The sequence below is a fragment of the Rhincodon typus genome, chromosome 9 (genome assembly GCF_021869965.1).
Source record: "Rhincodon typus isolate 14 chromosome 9, sRhiTyp1.1, whole genome shotgun sequence".
In the NCBI taxonomy this organism is placed as follows: domain Eukaryota; kingdom Metazoa; phylum Chordata; class Chondrichthyes; order Orectolobiformes; family Rhincodontidae; genus Rhincodon; species Rhincodon typus.
In genome coordinates, this window is record NC_063340.1 from 17,545,529 (window position 1) to 17,565,191 (window position 19,663).

Here is a 19,663-nt window from a genome sequence, read left to right on the forward strand (position 1 = left end):
TTTTGTGTATTTTGAAACCCTCCATAGAAAATTCCAGATTCATTTGTCTTACACTGAAGTCAATGGTGTCAAGATTGTCTTTAGGAATCCTTGATAGTCTCCGTGCTATAGGAAAGATGTTCTTCACCATGAAAAGGTTCAGAAAAGGATTTACAAGGACATTGCCAGGGTTGGAGGGTTTGAGCTATAGGGAGAGGCTGAATAGGCTGAAGCATTTTCCCCTGGAGCTTTGCAGGCTGAAGGGTGACCTTGCAGGGGTTTGTAAAATCACATGGGGCACATATAGGGCAAATAGTCAAGGTCTTTTTACCAGGGTAGGTGAGTCCAAAACTAGATGGTAATGGTTTAAGTTGAGAGAGGAAAGATTTTAAAGGGGCAGCTTTTTCATGCAGAGGGTGTTGTAATGTATGGAACAAGTTGCCAGAGGATGTGGAGGAGGCTGGTACAACTGCAACATTTAAAAGGCATCTGGATGGGTACATGAATAGGAAGAGTTTAGAGGGATATGGGCCAAATGCTGGCAAATAGGTCTAGATCAGTTTAGGATATCTGGTCGGCACAGACGAGTTGGACCAAAGTGTTTGTTTCCATGCTGTATAGCTCTATGTGATGTTGCTATAGATCTGTAATGTTGAATGCAAATATGAACACTAATTGTTTCACTGCTTCTGACCAAGATTTGTGATAAAGTAATGGAGCAGTGAGTACATAACATTATAAGCTTTGCGAAGTATTTTAAAAAACAGATTTTTATGTTTATAAAGCATATTAAAAATACATGAGCTTAATAATATTGAATGTTACTATGTTGCTTTATTGCTGTGTGATTTTTTTTGTTGGCATCTTGTGAGGTGTTAAAATGGGGTCACATTGGAACATGGTTTGGGAAGCACTGGCCTAAGCTAGTGTTTGGAAACAATCGCTGGGATTTCCTACTCTGGCAAAAGCCTTGAATATCTTCAGCCTGCAAGCCCCAATTCCCCCACCTTGACACCAAATGATTGTTTTTCAGGTAGCTTCCTTTGATTCCTTTGGTCAGGTATGGAACACTTTCCAAATACATGACCTCCTGCTTTGAGGGTCAAGGGAAGCGGGTGCATGATGACACTATCAGCTCTCTTGTACAGCCATCCTCACCTCCACCCCAACTTTTACCCTGGCCTCATCATACACTACACTGAACTAGGTGACATGGTCTTGTTCTTGCCTCTTCACTGACTCAAAAACATGTAACTCCCTACCTGACAAAATCTCAGGAAACACCTTCACCACAGACTGCAGTGATTGGAAAAAGAGGACTCACTTTCTCAAAGACAACTGGGGATGAGCAATGAATACTGACCTCACCAGCAATGCCCATATTCCTAGGAAAAAATCTTTTTTCAAACAAGTCAGGTACAGTTACAACATTTAAAAAACATTTGGAAAGGTATATGCATAGGAAAGGTTTAGAGTGAAATGGGCCAAATGCAGGCAAGTGGGACTAGTTTTATTTGGGAAACTTGGTCAGCATGGATGATTTGGACTGAAGAGTATGTTTCCATGCTGTGTGACTCTTTAAGTCTATAAGTGGAGTAGGCCTGGGGCACTTGTCATGGAATAAATCAGGGCTAACTGCAGCAATTGCCAGGAATTTTAGTCTTGAAACCTACATAAAATTAATTTTTGCGGGGTTTGAGTTTCTAAGTTAAATTAATTAGGACTCCCAAAGACCACAGTAAAGTCAGATGCCACGAATGAACTCCTGGTCCTTTTATTCAATACAACCAGGGCCAAAATCACAGAATATAGTCTGAGTGAGGTACTCAGGTCAGTTGCACACCCTTTGATATAGGCTGATGCTAGAAATCAGAAACTGAAACACAAGGTCCTGGAGAAACTCAACAGGTCTGGCAGCATCTGTGGAGAGAGAAACAGAATCTCTCTCACTCCAGAGATGTTGTCAGATTTGCTGGTTTCTCCTTCACTTTGTAGGTTTCAGTGCTGGTTGCATGGTTCTTGACCTCTCTCACACAAAACAGGAAGAGGCTGTTGAAGGGCACTTCCACAGTCTCCATGTAAATGGCTAGAGGGTACCCAAGATTCGCATCTCGCATGAAAAGACAGCACTTCAAACAATACAATACTCGCTAATGGTCAATATGGTCTCTGTCACTTATGTTTTAAGGTCCGGGTTTGGGCTCGTATCCACCACTTTCCGCTTCAAGGCCAGGGGCTCTATTTTGAAGCGTGGTGCTACTTCCAAAGCAGAAGTCGTCTCCGTATACCGCAGAGGCTGTAATCTAGTTCAAACGAGTGCAAATCAACAGCACCCAGAAAAAACTGTAGGCTCTACACCGTTGCCTTGTCAAAGTGGAATGCGTGAGGCTCAGCGCACAGACCTACACACATCCGAACACGCAGTTCATGTTTTATTTTCTAAACTGGGGGAGTTAAGGCAACTGGCGTTTTCTTTGGGAGCGAGCCACGAAGAAAGAACTGAAGTGGTACTTTCTACTGTTTCCATTTGATGTTGGTGAGCTCAGCCCTGGGGACTGCCCCATGTTGGAAACTTGAAATCAAAGCGGAATATCCTGGGGAGAGAAACTGGGCAAAGTTAGAGCTGGGTACAATTGCAGTCGTCTTGCCATTCACCGGATTAAGCCTACGCAAAGCCAAAGTTCAAACGAGCCACAGAGTGCACGACTGGGCTGCTCCTTACCTTCAGTGTGAACAGCAGACACATAGGTCCAGTTGTACCTCTGTACAATGTCCAGCATGGCCCTGGCTTGGAGAGTGTCTGAGGGAACAACCCGGAGGAAATATTGAAAGAGGGTCTTGTCGCTCAGGTCGATGCTTGTGGCGGAGTAAGCGATCTGGGGAATGTTGAAGAGTTGCAGAAGGTTCTGGACCTGAATGGCGACAGAACTGGAGCCTGGTCCTATGACCCCAGCTATGGGCGTCTTGGCCTCTGAGCCCGGTCCTTCAAGACATTGCGTCAGTCCATCCCTTTCGTTCCTCATGGAGATGAGGGAATCTCGGATGAACTCGATGCTCTGCTCCAGAGCCACGGACGAGTGCCAGCAAGAGTCTCGGATCTCGCAGCCCAGGGTGATGTTAGGCAGGAGGTTGCGGTTGGCGTTGATTTTGTCCAAGGTGTGGAACATAGCCTCCACCCTCTGGATCCCGTACTGCTCGCGAATTTCTCCGCATTTCCTCTCGGGCACTTTCTCGGCCGGCGGCTGGTGGTGCACCGAGAACAGAGCCCCTATGATCACGTCACCGTCCATTCGCGCCACGGAGCGTTGAACCGAATTCATAGACAGCAGGACTCTCTTACCCGCCTCTGGCTCTTGTACACACAGGGTAGCCGGAATAAGGAGCATCCACAGGGTCAGCATGTCAATGCCAGCCTGCTTGCAGCTTCCCACTCTTCTCTTTATAACCATCCTTCCACCGCAGGTATTGAGACAAACCTTTTGATATGGAAAAGGGCATTCAGTCTGTCCAGATATGCAGTTGCACCTAGAGAACGGGGGAAAATTGATGGTCACCAACTCCAGACAGACAAATCTGTTGATATAGATAAACCTTATAGTAAAATGGTTTGAGGAGGGTTGACTTTTACCGTAAACTAGAATTTTGGTGTCAGAGCGACAGTGAAAGCAAAAGAGTATATAAAAAAATTAAGTCAAACTTGCAATCTATTTTTAAAAATTTGATTTCTGTTTAAATTGGAGCCGATGAGAACTCGGCTCCCTGTGCGTACAGATCTGTATATACTAAAGATATGTGGACTCGCATATCTCGCAGTAGACTGTTTTCAGCAAGGCTCAGACCAGAAAACACGACCATTGGCGGATTTCAAGCTGCCTTCAGTTGGGACAGTTGTGTGAGGAACATCCTTGAAATCAGTAACTCAAAAGGAAGCAGCCCGCTATAAAATCAGCCTTAAAATTGGTTCGATTCCAACGTACCTACACGAACAGAACATTAGGCTTTTTGGCATTGCAGCCTACTCATAAGACGGTCAAGATCCAGGTTAAGATTCATCATATCTGCAGACTTACAATTTAATACGTACTTCGCATTTATTTAGTTCGCCGCGGCTCCCCGTTGAATTTATGGGATAGTTAAACCACACTTTTTCAAAATTGTACCTTTTGATAGACTCAGAGAGTTTTAATACCTGGGTCTTGAGCAGACATCTTCCAGAGACAGTTAGTTTCAGCACCGTGGTCAGCGCCAAGCCATTTCAACTCTGCGAACCGCGCTTGCTAACTCCTTAATTAAGTTCCTCGTGGTTTCCTCGAACATGGTTAACACCAGGCACGGGTCCAGTTCCGAGTTTTAGGCAGGTTACTGGCAGGAGTTCAGATCGGCGACACAGCTAATGTATCCGGGATGTGTTGCACAGAAACGCAATGAGCAGACTTGCTCACACAAGACGCGAGCAAGTCAAGACAACATGGGAGTGGGGTGGGGGTGTCATGTCGATGCAGTTACTCGAGTGTGCCAACAGATTATACATTTCACAGCCAAATCGCCCATTCCCGAGCAAACCAGGATTAGGAGCTAAAATTCGACACTTACCTGTGATCATTGCGATGATCACTGTCCTCTCTCTAGCCAGGCGCTCCCAATTCTTGGGTCCGCTCTCACTTGCCGTCGGCTCGGCTTACTGCAAGGAAGTGTCTGCCTGAACACTCCTGCCCTCTCTCTTTCGCTCCATTTTACTACAGAGCTGAAATCAGGGCATCTCCAGCCGCCAGCGTTAGCTTACTGTTTGTGAACGAATTAAACGGCGCCAAAGTCAAAGGAGACCGCCAGCAACAGAAACTCCTGCACGAGAAAGGATCGACCCCCTCCCACCACCTCAACAACAAGACTAAGCCAAATCGTCCATGTTAATTTTCGTTAAAAAGGTCTGTCCATGATCTGCACAGGGAAATCTTCCTCCCCGCCGAAGTAACCTTTCTGCAAACTTGCATTGGGAAATAGTGCTTTGCGCTAAACTCATATAATGATTCAGTGCCAATCTGAATTAAGAATAAAATCTGAAGACGAAATCATTTGATTCTCATGGCAACCGTTCCCAACTGTTCGAAATGTCCCAGTTTCTTATTGTGACCGTAGTTCAACAGCATGGCAACTATACGCTGTGCAAAAGGAACTTCCATGTGTTATGAATGCTGGATTGATTGACCAAAGGAATGACTTATTGTATCCAAAGAAAATAGAACAGTTTTCTAAGAGGTCCTCAGTGGGCACGGCAAAACTTAGACAAAACTCTAGCTTGAATAAGATTAAGAAAACCCCTACTTTAAATTCTGATGATTACTCTAAAACCTTCATAAATCATTATCCAATTCTAGGCACCACATCCTAGGAAGGATGCCAAGGCTTTGCAGAGGGGTTTATGAGAATGTATTAGGGCTGACAGACTTCAGTTTATGTGCTGACACTGGGGAAGCTGGGATTGTTCTCCTTAGAACAGAGATCGTTACAGGAGTTTTAATAGAGATGTTCAAAATTCTGATGGTGCTACCTTAAAACCATGGAATTAAAGGGATAGTGGCAGCATGTATACTTAGTTGGGTGTTGGGAGAACACAGAGTAGTGGTCAATGTTTGCTATTTGGTGGGGTCCCCAAGGGTCAATACTAAAATGCCTGCTTTTCTTGATGTACATATTTGGGTGTATATGACACAATTGCAAGATGTGAAGATGAGACAAAACATGAAGTACAATGAACTATGAGAAGGATAGTAGTAGACTTCAAGTGGATGTAGACAGGCTAGTGGACTGGGGAAAAATATAGCAATGAAATTTAATGTAGAGACATGTGATGAAGAGACACGTTTTGGTTGGAAGTTAAAAGAGAGAGAATACAGAAAACAGCATATGATTATAAAGGTTGTGCAGATACAGTGACCTATTGTAGGTCTTCCCAAAGTGGGGGTCAGGTCCCCAAGTGGGGTCATGAGTTCAAATTTTGGGTTGTGAGCTCTGAGAAAGCAATGACTACTGTGGAGCTCAGACTGAACTATAACAGCTGCACTCTCATTCTCATATCATTGAATTTTCAGTATGGAAGGAGGCCATTTGATCCATTGTGTCTGTACTGGCTCCCAAAAGAGCTACCCAGCTATACACATTAGCCAGCCCTATAATAATAACCACCATCATCCATTTTACATTCCTCATTGGGGGTTATACAATCTCAAAATTCACCTTGAAAACTCAGCAAGTTTATAATTTAATAAATCTGTCCCTCTTACTGTCAGGCTTTCTTAGTCACCCAGATTATCCTCACAGGAATACCTCACCCCACTGACACAATTCTCACTGAGAAGTCATGGCCATTTTCAAGTCCCGATTTAGAGTCACAGTGAAGAACTACCTAGGGGATATGTGCGCTAATTGTTAATGGTAGAAGGGAAATTTGAGAAAGTGCTTACACAGGCAAATAAAATCCTTGGTTTTATAAATGAGATTTAGGATACAAAATCAAGGGAGTCATGACTAGGCTTTAAAGAACACTAGCTCAGCACAAATTGGAATAATGTGTCTAAATTTGGGCAGTACACAATATTAATGAGAATCTTTCTGGGGATGGAAGACTATGTGAATAGGTTGGAGAATCTAAGGTTGCTCTCCCTGGAGAAGAGAAGTTTGAAAGTTTTGATAGTGTTTAAAACGACGAGAGTCTAAACAGACAAGATAAAGAGAAGATTTCCAGGATCACAAACCAGAAGGCCTCAATTTAAAGGTTTGCAAAAGAACCAAAAAAGTGACTTGAGAGAAAATGTTATTACACAGTTAATGGTTCAGCAATGGAGGGTCCTGCCCAAGACAATAGATTCCACCATAGCTTTAAACAAGGAATTGGATAAGCACCTGGCAAGCAAAGTTGAACAGGGAATAGCAAAGTGTAAGGGAATAGTATTAGTCGAGTTGCTGTTGCAGAGAGACAGGAGATAAAATGGAGTGAATGGCCACATTCTACGCTTTAACTTTTCTATGAGTCTATGTATAAATGGTAGAACAGATAATGGAAGTTGTTCCCTCTAACAGAAGAGTTGGTAAACAGCGAACACTGATTTAAGATTGTTTTGCAAACTCTCAGAGGTGTGAAACCAAAATCAGTTTAGGCAGTGATTTTCTATAATCATGAACTCAGTACCTGACATAATTTTTAAAAAGGAAATGGATACTTGAAAGTATGTATAGGAGGGATGCATCCTGGAGAACAGTGAAGACAGGAAGGATATTATGAATGTTTGGTTCATTATCTTCCAATCCTCCTTTTGTCTGGTAATAATGCTAGAGGACTGGAGGATTTCTGGTTTACACCCATATTCAATAACATGAGAGGTCAGTCAGGTTAACGTCAGCAGTGGGAAAGCATTTAGAGACAAACATTTGGGACAAATTAATTGGCACTTAGAAAAAAATGAGTTAATAAATTAAAAACCATGTTTGAATGACTTAACCAGCTCTTCGTCAATGGAATAGAAACATAGAAACATAGAAAATAGGTGCAGGAGTAGGCCTTTCGGCCCTTCAAGTCTGTACCACCATTCAATATGAGCACAGATGATCATGCAATCTCAGTATCCCATTCTCACCCTCTCCCCATACCCCTTGATCCCTTTAGCCACAAGGGCCACGTCCAACTCCCGCTTGAATATATGTAATGAATTAACCTCAACAGCCTCCTGTGGGAGAGAATTCCACAGGTTCACAACTCACTGAATGAAGAAATGCTTCCTTATTTCAGTCCTAAATGGCTTACCCCTTATTCTTAGACTGTGACCCCTAGTTCTGGACTTCCTCAACATTGGGAACATTTTTCACACATCTAGCCTGTCCAGTCCCTTCAGGATTTTATATGTTTCGATGAGATGCCTCCCTCATTCTTCTAAATTCCACTGAATACAAGCCCAGTTGATCCAATCTTTCCTCATCTGTCAGTCCTGCCATCCTGGGAATCAATCTGGTGAACCTTCATTGGACTCCATTAATAGCAAGAATGTCCTTCCTCAGCATAGGAGACCAAAACTGTACACAATACTCATGGTGTGGCCTCACCAAGGGTCTGTATAACTGCAGCAAGACATCCTTACTCCGATAATCAAATCCTCCCGCTATGAAGGAGAGTATGCCATCAGCTTTCCTCACTGCCTGCTGCACCTGCATGCCAACCTTCAGTGACTATTCCACCGTGACACCCAGATCTTGTTGCACTGCACCTTTTCCTAAACTGCCACCATTCAGTTAATAATCTGCCTTCCTGTTTTGGTGACCAAAGTGGATAACCTCACATTTATTCACATTATATTGCATTTGCCAACAGTTTGCCCACTCAGCCAGTCTGTCCAAGTCACATGGAAGCCTCTTAGTATTCTCCTCACAGCACGCATTGCCACCCAGCTTAGTGTCATCTGCAAATTTGGAGATATGGCATTCAATTCCTTCATCCAAATTGTTAATGTACATTGTGAACAGCTGAGGCCCCAGCACTGAAGCCTGTGATACCCTATTTGTCACTGCCTGCCACTCTGAAAAGGATGCATTTATTCCAACTCTCTTCTTCTTGCCTGCCAACCAATCATCTATCCATGATAAAACATTACCTCTGATCCTGTGAGCTTTAATTTTCCTTACTAATCTCTTGTGTGGTACCTTGTCAATACCCTTTGAAAGTCCAGATACACAACATCTACTGATTCACTCTTGTCCACTCTACTGGTCACATCTTCAATGGAGAGAGATGATGAGGGTGTGCAGTTGATATTCTGTACAAGGGCATTCAAAAGTCATTTGATAAAGCACTACTTGGTAAACTTGTTGCCAAAATTGATATCCATGTGTTCAAATCAACATTGTGAGCATGGCTGAAAAACAGGCAAAGGGACAGAATGCAGTGGTGAATGGTTGCTTTTCTGAAGGCAAGTATACAGTGAAATAAGACCTTTTTGGGCATATATTAGTAACTTGGTATTGGGAGTACAGGGCAGTAATTCAAAGTTTACAGATGATGCAACACTCTGAAAGGTAGTAAATAGGAAGGATAATAACTTGCATATAAACACAAAAATGAAGAACAGGAATGGATCATTCAGACTCTCTTGTCTACTCTGCCATTCCAAAGTTTGTGTCACATATAGACAAGGTGGTGCAAAAGGTGTTTAGCATGCTTGCCTTCATTGTTCAGTCCTTTGCATATGGGATTCGGGGAGTCACGTTGAGATTGTACAGGACCTTGGTGAGGCCTTTTCTGGAATACTGTGTCCAGTTCTGGTCACCCAGTTATAGGAAGGATATCATTAAGCTGGAGGGGTTTCAGAAGAGATTTACCAGGATGTTGCTGGGTATGGAAGGTTTGAGTTATAAAGAATGGCTGGATAGGCTGGGACCTTTTTCCACTGGAGCACAGGAAATTGAGAGGCAACCTTATAAAAGTTAATAAAATAATGAGGGGTATAGATAGGATTAAGAGCAGTTGTCTTTTCCATAGGGTGGGGGATTTCAAGACTAGGGGGCACATTTTTAAGGTGAGAGGAGAGAGATTTAAAAAAGACATGAGGGGCAAAGTTTTTACACAGGGGATGGTTTGTATGTGGAATGAACTTCCTGAGTGGATGTGGATACAATTAAAATGTTTAGAAGACATTTGAATAAGTGCATGAATAGGAAAGGTTTGGAGGAATATGGGTCAGGACCAGGCATGTGGAACTAGTTTAGTTTGGGATTATGTTCAGCATGGACTGTTTGGACCGAAGGATCTATTTCTGTCTTGTGTGACTCTATGACTCTAAGATCTAATTGTGGCCTCAACCCCAGATTCTTACCTGCCCCCCATTAATCTTTGACTCCCTTGCCGGTCAGGAATGTTTCTACCTCAGCCTTAAAAATATTCAATGACCCCACTTTGATGCTCTTTGGGGAAGAGTATTCCAAAGATCCATGGTCCTTTGAACAGAACAAATTACTCCTCACCTCAGTGTTAAAAGGAAGACCCTTGACTTTTAAATGTTTTCCCATAGTTCTGTTTTTCCCATTAGGAGAAAAATCATTCCAGTTACCACCCTGTCAAGTTGCCTCAGGATCTTGTATGTCAAAACGATCCCCTCCCATTCTTCTAAACTCTAGTGAAATAGGTCCAGCCTATTTCATAGGCTTTCTTCATAAATAATCTCCCATGCCAGGTATAAGTCGATTGAACCTTCTCTGAATTGCTTCTCTTTGCATCGTTTCTTAAATAAGATCAAAATTGTACATATGGTTTCACCAATGCTGTATACAGCTGCAGTAAACTTCATTACTTTATAAATTCCATTCTCCCTGCAATAAATAACAGCATTATATTTGCCTTCCTAATCACTGCTGTACCTGCACACTAAAATTGTGATTCATACACCAGGAAACCCAGACTCTCTTGTACTTCAGAGTACCATAATCTCTTTTAATTTAAATAATATGCTGCTTCACAATTACTTCTGCCAAAGTGGATAACTTCACTTTTTTTCCAAATTATACCAATTTTCTTGACCCACATTTATCCTTTTGAGACTCCTTAGTGCTTTTCATCTCTTACTTTACTACATATGTAGGTTAGAATCCCCTATGATTGCTGTACCTTTCTCACAAGCCCCGTTATTTCTTCCTGTCTACCCCAATGTGGTTTCAGTTAAGGGCCTTATATACTATTTCTTCAAGTGACTTTACAATTTCTTACCTCTACCCAAACTGATTCTACATCCTGATCTTCAAAATTAAGGTCATCACTTTCTATTGTACTAATGTAATTTTTAATTAATAGAGCTAACTCTTTCCATCTTTCTAGCTTCCTGCTCTTCTTTAATATTATGTATCCTTGAATATTCCAGTTCCACCTTACAACCATGCCTCTATAATGGCTACCAGATCATATATACTTACTTTTCTCTGCGCGGTCAATTCACCTCATTTGTCGCAAATACTACAGAGCCCATTTCTTAAATAAGATTTTACTACTTTTTATTACTTTTGTAACTCTAGTACTATCTACTATTGCACTGTTAGCTTTTTACACTCGTTTCTTTCCATTCATATTCTGATCACCATTTCCATCATTGTTACCTTCTGTCTTGCCTTGTCTTTTCTGCGTAATTTAACAAATATACCCGAACTTTCCTGTCCCTGCTTTTAATTTTAGGTCCACTAAACCACCAAGTTATGTGACTCACCAGAATACCGATCCCAGCAGGAGTTCAGGTGAAGACCATCCTAATGGTACAGTTTCCATTCTCCCCAGTCCAGTGCCAGTGTTCCCCAGGAATTGAAGCCTATTTCCCCACACCAATCTTTGAGTTAAGCCTTCATCTTTCTAATTTTTTTTATCTGATATCTATTTTCTAGTGGGTCAGGTAATAATCTCGGGATCAATATTTTTGCATTCTGCTTTATGATTTAACCTCTTGCTACTCATACATCCTCAGCAGAAAGCCTTTGCTGGCTTTAACCACATTGTTGCTGCCTAAATTGACCATGATTAATTAATTCCCTCCCTCTCACTGCAAGTAACTCTCCAATGTTTAATCAGCAAGGGAATCAAGGGTTATGGGGAAAAGGCAGGAAAGTGGAGTTGAGGACTATCAGATCAGCCATGATCTTATTAAATGGCAAAGAAACCTGATGGGCTGAATGGCCTACTTTTGCTCTTACATCTAATGGTCTTATGAAGACTCAGAGCAGCTAGACCAAAGTATGACACCGGACAGGCAACACAGCCATCTAAATTCTCATTCTTGGCTGTAGAGGACCATATCTATGCCCCTAACAATGTTGTCCACTACGATCCCTAACATTTCTATTAACTCCCTCACTTGAATGCTTCCTACATCATGCCACCACGATCAGTGGACATCAAACCTGTTAGTCAATTGAAATGGCTGAGGCTGCTCCACTGCCATCTTCTGGGTCTCCATACTTATCGCATTTGCAGTCATATCCTTCTGTCCCTATCCATTGATCAAATCTGAACACTCTATCCAAAGTGCGAGTGCTAGAATAAATCTCCAGAGAAACTTTTGCCTATGTGATGTATCACAGTGTTTGAAACTCAGCCTCCAGCTCGTAAGCTCTGATTGGAAACTGTGAGCTGCAGGAACTTATACAGATGAGTTTGCCCTGGTTCACTCTGGCATCCAGGAGCTCCCACATTCTGCAGTTACAACATATTTCCAGTCCTGCCATCTATATTTGTGCCCTAATTAGTTTGTTTTAATTCATTATTCTGTAATTAGAAAACCTATTAGCCCTCGTAAGTTTAATTGCTGCTAGTACACGTTAAACATATTAATAAAATGTTTCAATCACTAATAGATTTCCTGGCCTTGAAAAGGCAAGTGAACAAAATATTTACTAACCTTCTGTGATCTCACTCTATTTTATTCAAAATACAGTTGTGGGTTTTTAACAGTGTCAGAGTCCAACTGGCTCTGTGTCCCCTCTTGTGCACATTTTTAATTCCTGGTAACTAACAAAGTTAGAAAAAGAAAAGAGCACTTCCGTGCCCAGCTCAGTAACCCCCTCACACACCAAACTCCAAGCTCAATATTCTGTCACAAGTTGAGCTCCAACACAAACTGTACTCCAGCTTTCTTTACCTGAAACACAGAGGAATGAACGGTCTTGCAGCCATAAAAGGCAGATTAGACCAGTGACCAAAGAACTGATTCCATCTGGTCTCCAGCAGAGGGCTTGGTGATCCTTATGCAAGTCTAGTAGAAACTTAAGCAGTAAGTTTCAGTTAAATGCTAACTGCAATAAAACAAGGCTAGCCTAAGATTGATCCTTGAGATTCTCTCCCTTACTCACCAAGTTCCTTGCTTAACATTTGGTCACAAGCTGCACTACATAAGAGACAGCAGAACTGCCCAGGCAGATTGATTACATGGACTGACACATGACCATTGAAATTTAATGCAAGGTAATGTGAAGAAATTCACTGTGGTAAGACTGAGGAAATGCAATATAAATAAAGTGGTGTGTTTTCACAGGGGTGCAGGAACAGATATAGAAATATACACAAATCTTTGAAGGAAGCAGGATGCATTCAAAAGTCTGATAAGAAGGCATATGGATCTCTGTCATTGCAGGAGGGATGTCAAATGCTTGAAGAGAGTGCAGAAGAGATGCAGACATTTTTTTACGTGCTAAGATTAAATAAACTCTGCTTGTTCTTCTTAAGGCTGAGAACATTAAGTAAAAATGTTAAAGAAGTAAAAATTGTTCAAAATCATGAGTGGTTTTAATGCAATAGATAAGGGGAAATTGTTTCCAGTGGCAGAAAGTTAGGTAATCAGAGTGCACAGACTTAAGGGTAAATAATCAGAAGTGAGAAGAAAAAATAATTATGCCATGAATACTTATATATAATACATTACCTGGAAGGCCAGTGGAAATGGATTTTATATGAATTTTCAAAAGATAATTGGAAAATTTTCTGTAGAGAAAACAATGCAGGCCTACACGGAAAAAACAGGCGTGAGGCTAATTTGATAGCTCTTAAAGGGCGAGTGCAGACACAATGGGCTGAATGGTCTTGTGTACTTTCTCACTTTATCTTTCTATGATGTATGAGAAACAATGAAGTGCATGGCTCTGGAGAAAGAGCAGCTGAGTGGTAGTTCTTTTAAGGAGCTGATATAGACACGAGTGGTTGCTTAACTGCTTTGCAGCTGTAAGGTTCTATGGCAGAATCTTCCCAATTGCTGAATGACATGGCTCATGGCAAGAAATTTGGGAAAATCAGTGAGATTTCAAGTAAGACTCTTCTTGATACCAAGACCAAAGGGTCTGTTTCTGTGCTGTATGACTCTATGACTCTATAAGACCAAAATATTGTATTTTCCAAACAGGTGTTGGATGTTGAGCTGAGATTCTCGCTAGTGCATGGCGAGTGGTCTAATAACATGGGTTATCACTATTTCATAGATTCATACAGCACAGAAAAGGCCCTTCAGCCCATTGGGTCAGCACTGACATAACTACCACTAAAAGTGCGCTACTCCCAATTTCCTGCACTTCTCCATATCCTTAAATGCTATGATTTTTGAAGTACTCATCCAAATATTTTTTAAAGATTGTAAGGATTCCAGCCTCTACAATTTTCCCAGGCAATGCATTCTGAATTCCCACCAGCCGCTTAGTGAAAAGATATTTTTCCCAAATCCCCTCTGAATCTCCTGTCCCTTACCATAAAACTATGCCCTCAACCAAAGGGAACAGCTGCTCTTTATTCACCCTGTCCTACTCCTCATAATCTTATACACCTGAATCATGTCCCCCTCAGTCTTCTCTGCTCTAGAGAAAACAATCCAACCTTATCTAGTCTCTCCTTATAGCTCAATTTGCCCATGCCAGGCAACATCCTGGTGAACCTTCTCTGTACCCTTTCTCATACTATCCTTCCTATAGTGAGGGGACCAGAACTGCACACTGTACTCCATTTATGGCCTGACCAACACTCTGTACAATTCCAACATTACCTCCTTGCTGCTATGCTTTACATCACCACTGATGAAAGCAAGTGTCCCATTTGCCTTTTTATTTATCCTATTCATGTATTCTAATGACTTCAGGGATCTGTGAATAATTACCCCTTGATCCCTCTGTTCCTCTAAGCTACCCAGTGTCCTGCCATTCATTAAATACTCCCTCAACTTGTTTCTTCTTCCAAAGTGCATCACTTTACACTTTTCAGGGTTAAATACCATCTGCCACTGGTCTGCTCAGCTGACCAACCCATCCATATCTTCCTGTAACCTACAACCATCTTCTTTGCTATTAACCACTCTACCAATCTTAGTGACATCTGATCCATCTTGCCAAGTTTCCCTTAATTCTATATGCTTTAACCTTCTCAATCGGTCTCCAATGTGGGACCTTGTCAAAATCTTTGCCAAAATCCATATAAACTACATCAACTGAATTTTTATAATTCACACACTTGATCATACTTTCAAAAAATCCCAGCAAATTTGTTAGACATGACCTCCCTCTGACAAAGTTATGCTGACTATCCCCAATTAACCCATGCCTTTCCAAGTGGGTACTAATTTGTTCCTTCAGAATTTTCTCCAATAGTTTCCCTACTGCCATAAGACTCATCAGTCTGTAATTTCCGGCTCATCCTTACCACCTGTTTTAAAAAGTGGAACCACATTAGCCATTCTACAGTCCTCTGACACTTGCCTTGTGGCTAGAGAGGAATTAAAAATTTGGGTCAAAGCCCCTACAATTTCCAGCCTCACCTCCTACAGCAGCTCAGGATGCAATTCATCCGAGCTAGGAAATTTGACTGTTTTTAAGCCCAACAGAGCCTCTAATACCTCCCCGTTTCCTATGTCAAATTGTGTAAGTTCCTCACAGTCCCTTTTCCTGAATTCCATACCTACATTCTCCTTTTCAGAGTGAAAACCGAAGAGAAATATTTATTCAACACCCTTCCAATATCCTGCAGCTTCACACACAGGTTGCCCCCTTGATCCTGAATGGGCCCTACTCTTTCCCTGGTTAATCTCTTCTCTTTAATGTATTTTTAAAATATCTTAAGGTTCTCCCTAATCCTGTTCACAAGTCCCTTTTTGCTCTTTAATGCTTTCTTAAGTTCCGCCCTGCACTTCCTGTATTCCTGTAGGTCTGCAGCTGAATGGCTCCTTTTGGACTTGCTAAAAGCTCTACTCTTCTTCTTTATTCCACACTGAATTGTCTAGACATCTAGAGTTCTCTGAACTTACTCCTACATTTTCCTCTAAAGGGTACATATTGAATGTGTACTCTCCCTGGCTTCTTTTTGAATATTCCCCACTGCTCCACTGTATACTCACCCACAAAGAGCTGTTCCCAGTCTACTGTGACCTGATCCTGCTTTATTTTAATTAAATTTGCCTTCCTCCAACCCAAAGCCATCTTTCGCAGGCCCTATTTTTCCTTGTCCAGAACAAATTTAAACTGTACCTTGTCATCGCTTTCGCCTACACGTTCCCCCAATTGCCACATCGAACATTTGTCAGGCTTCTTTTCCTTGAACCAGATCTGCACTGCATTGTCCCTTGTTGGGCCTTCAACATATTGATACAAAACAGTCCCCTGGATACATTTCAAGAAATCCATCCCCTCTAAACCCTTCGCGTTAAGACTATCCCTATTTATGTTGGGGAAGTTGAAATCCCCTATTATTACCCTATTATCACTCTTATGCACCTCTGTGAACTGTCAAAATATTTGTTCCTCTATTTCCTGCTGACTCTTTGAGGGTGTATAATACATTCCCAATAAAGTAGCTGCCTCCTTAACAAACCTAAGTTCCACTCACAAACCTCATTTGAGGACCGTTCCAAGATATCATCTTTCCTTATTGCAGTAATTGCCTCCTTAATTAGTAGTGCAATAGCACCACTCTTTTTACACCCTCATCCGTCTTGCCTAAAGATCCCATACCCTGGAATGAGATAGTAGGAACCACTGATGCTGGAGTCTGAGATAACAAGGTGTAGAGCTGGATGAACACAGCAGGCCATGCAGCATCAAAGGAGCAGGAAAGCTGATGTTTCGGCTGCATGGCCTGCTGTGTTCATCCAGCTCTACACCTTGTTATCCCATACCCTGGAATGCTGAGTTGCCAGTGTAGCCCCTCCTTCAATCATGTTTCTGTGATGGCAACAATATTATACTTGCATGTGTAATCCATGCCATTAACTCATCAGTCTTACCTATTACACTCCTGGCATTAAAGTAAAGGCCATCCAGCCTTGCCTTACTCTCTTGACACTCAACACAGCTGAACTCACTGTGACTTGCTTCCTTTGTTGTAGCATGGTGTGTCTCTGTTTCGTCGATATTCTTTGTCCCTCTACCCCTGCCAGACTAGTTTAAACTCCTGCCAACAGCACGAGCAAACCTAACTGCAAGGATGTTGCTCCCAAAGTAGTTCAGGTGCATACTGTCCCGTTTGTACATACCCCTGTTATCACTCTGTTTATTACCTAATCTAAACTTATTAATATGCAGTCTCCCATTCTACTACCCAAACTAGATGCTGAGAATTCTTCACATGAATGTCTTAGTGGGTACCTGGTGACTCCAGTGAAGAGGATAGTCCCCTCTGTATCACCCCTTCCAGGTTCTTGTCTGCAAAGTGGGGCACCAAGTTTGCCTTGTCTGCCATGGCCAGGGCAAATGTCTTCAAGTGTGCAGGGCAGGTCTGGTCAACCATCATTTAACTGGATACACAACTGTCTTTTAAATATGCTGCCAGTGCGAGGGAGCCTGAGGTATACCTGCAGTGCTGAGTGTCTCCATCCACAGTGAGTGGAGAATCCAATTAGCATTGGATAAGAGGGCATAGGGCATAGTACTGAGTTAATGAGGTGAGTTTGGGATAATTACACAAGTAAAACTTCTCAGCCCTGCAGAGGGAAATCCACCATGAAATTCAATAAAAATAATACTTACTTGATTTCTGGTAAAATCCGGCCCATAATCCTCTAATACGATTTCGAGAAAGATGTTATTCCCAAACAGGACTTACTTTACAAGCAAGACTTATTTTACAAAATTAATTTATTAACTTAGCACATAAACATGTTTAAATTTGCAGTTGCTGTGCTTTTTTTATTTATAAATGATATGGCAGGATGATAATATGCTCTGGATACAGTTATGACTGTTGCTTACATAATTGTTTCAGTTATTGTTTTAATATGCTAAGCAAATAAAAATTAATGTGCTAAATGTCTACTCATTATCTTTTATCTGTCTCTCTTTGTTTTGTTTGACCTTGTTTTCTATTGTTTCTTTTTGAGAAATATTCTCTTTCTCTGAAATATTACATAAATAATATAAAATTTTGGTAGAATTTCATTATTTGTCATTAATGCAGAATTCACATTTTTTGTCAGTGCAAAGCCACTTTTGATACAGCGATTGTGAAATATGAGACATCAAATGTTTGCTATTGCACCATTGCTGATAGGAAGGTGATAGCCTAGTGGTATTATCGCTGGGCTGTTAATCTATAGTCGAGGTAATATTCTGGGGAGCTGGGTTCAAATCCTGCCATGATAGATGGTGGAATATGAATTCAGTAAACACCTGGAATTAAGAGTCCAATGATGACCATGAATTCATTGTCAATTGTCAGGAAAAATCCATCTGGTTCATTAATGCCCTGTAGGGGAAGGAAACTGCTGTCCTGATCTGGCTTATATGTGACTCCCTAACCACAGTAATGTGGTTGACTCTTAGCTGCCCCTCTGGATGGGCAATTAGGGATGGGCAATAAATGCTGGCCCAGCCAGTGATGCCCTCATATCATGAATGAATTTTAAAAAAATTATATGCATTCTGTTCTTTGAAAATATGTGATGAATTGGAAGGCCTAAGTAATTTATAAAATGTAGCACTACTTTCTTTTTAAATGAGAACACATTAACTTCATATTGAAATCAGTGAAGTCCCATTTCATATTAAAATAAATCCTGGACGTAAATTTGTGATGCTGATAGTAATTGGTATACAACAGCAAGGAGACGGTTGTGAATTTTACTAATAATGCCACTGATTTTTTGTTCCATTGATTCATGACCTTGGTACTGTGTCGATAATATTCACGATGTCAGCCAACTCCTGACAGTCCTTTTGCAACACTGTTTTCACCTACCTGTGTGATATTGGACTTCTCTGCATGGCATCCAGAAGCATTGCCACTGCATCTCTGTCAAAATCTCTTTCTCCCACAGGGCTTCCTGCCATTTGGTACATGCCAACTTCCCGTAATGTTCTGCCGAAGGATTTAGGCCAGCCGAGAATTCCAGTGCAGATCAAGGACCGCTCTAAGTGGGACCAACAAACGTGTCAGTAATTGCATGGAGGATTAGGTGTCTGTGTGTGTATGAGTGTTTGCATGTATACAGTTAGATATATACATGTGTACAGGTGCATGTGTGCAATCTGAATAGGCGTGTGTCTGTGTGCTGAACTACAGAAACAACAGAGTACCTTTTGACATTCACATTGCTTGGTTATAGATGAGTACACTGATTGCAATCTGTTGAGTGGTGACCAGCAGCAGGTAACTGACATTTTAAACCAGTCCATCTGCTGAATGCCCATGTGCAACACCCCAGGAGATTTAACTACCCATAATAATTATCTGTGAAGAATATATTTTGGAATTATTTTGGTAATTGATTTCTGTACATTAAAACAGATTATCAACAGAATGCTGGAAGATGATTTGGAAGGTAATGCTTATTAATGAGAAGAACATATGTAGCAAAACCTCTCTGGTGATCGCTGCCGTAATGTGCAACTGTTAGTTTAATTGGAAAATGATGGGTGTCCCTTGTCACAATATCTGATTCTGAACCAATACCGTGTGCCTCTAAGGTAGTCCAAATGCATCCTTCAAAATTTGGTGCATACTAGAACACAAAAAAAATTAGCTGTCATTTTAAATGCTGAACTGTAAGAGAATAAGAATACACTAATCAAATACTTTAGGAAAGACAGACTACTGATGTTGAAGGCCTTAGATACAATATTGACAACATTCAGGCACATTGAAGGATGCCTCAGATCACCGGAGGCACCTGACTTGTATTTTCAGCATTCAAACTATTGTCTCCAT

At 41.4% G+C, this 19,663-nt stretch overlaps 1 protein-coding gene and 1 long non-coding RNA gene across 2 annotated transcripts in view; both read right to left on the reverse strand.

The window, feature by feature from the left end:
* Positions 1–3,380, reverse strand: part of LOC109910796 (metabotropic glutamate receptor 1-like) — a 194,327-nt gene extending 190,947 nt beyond the window's left edge. The window contains exon 1 of the mRNA XM_048600928.1: positions 2,702–3,380. Within this exon, the coding sequence (XP_048456885.1) occupies positions 2,702–3,380 (679 nt within the window). The remainder of the gene's footprint in view (positions 1–2,701) is intronic.
* A 12-nt stretch (positions 3,381–3,392) lies between these two features.
* LOC125483967 overlaps positions 3,393–19,663 on the reverse strand; it is a 34,226-nt gene continuing 17,955 nt past the window's right edge. The window contains exons 2-3 of the long non-coding RNA XR_007262849.1: positions 18,695–18,866; positions 3,393–3,504 (exon numbers count right to left, since the gene is read on the reverse strand). This is a non-coding gene — a long non-coding RNA (uncharacterized LOC125483967). The remainder of the gene's footprint in view (positions 3,505–18,694; positions 18,867–19,663) is intronic.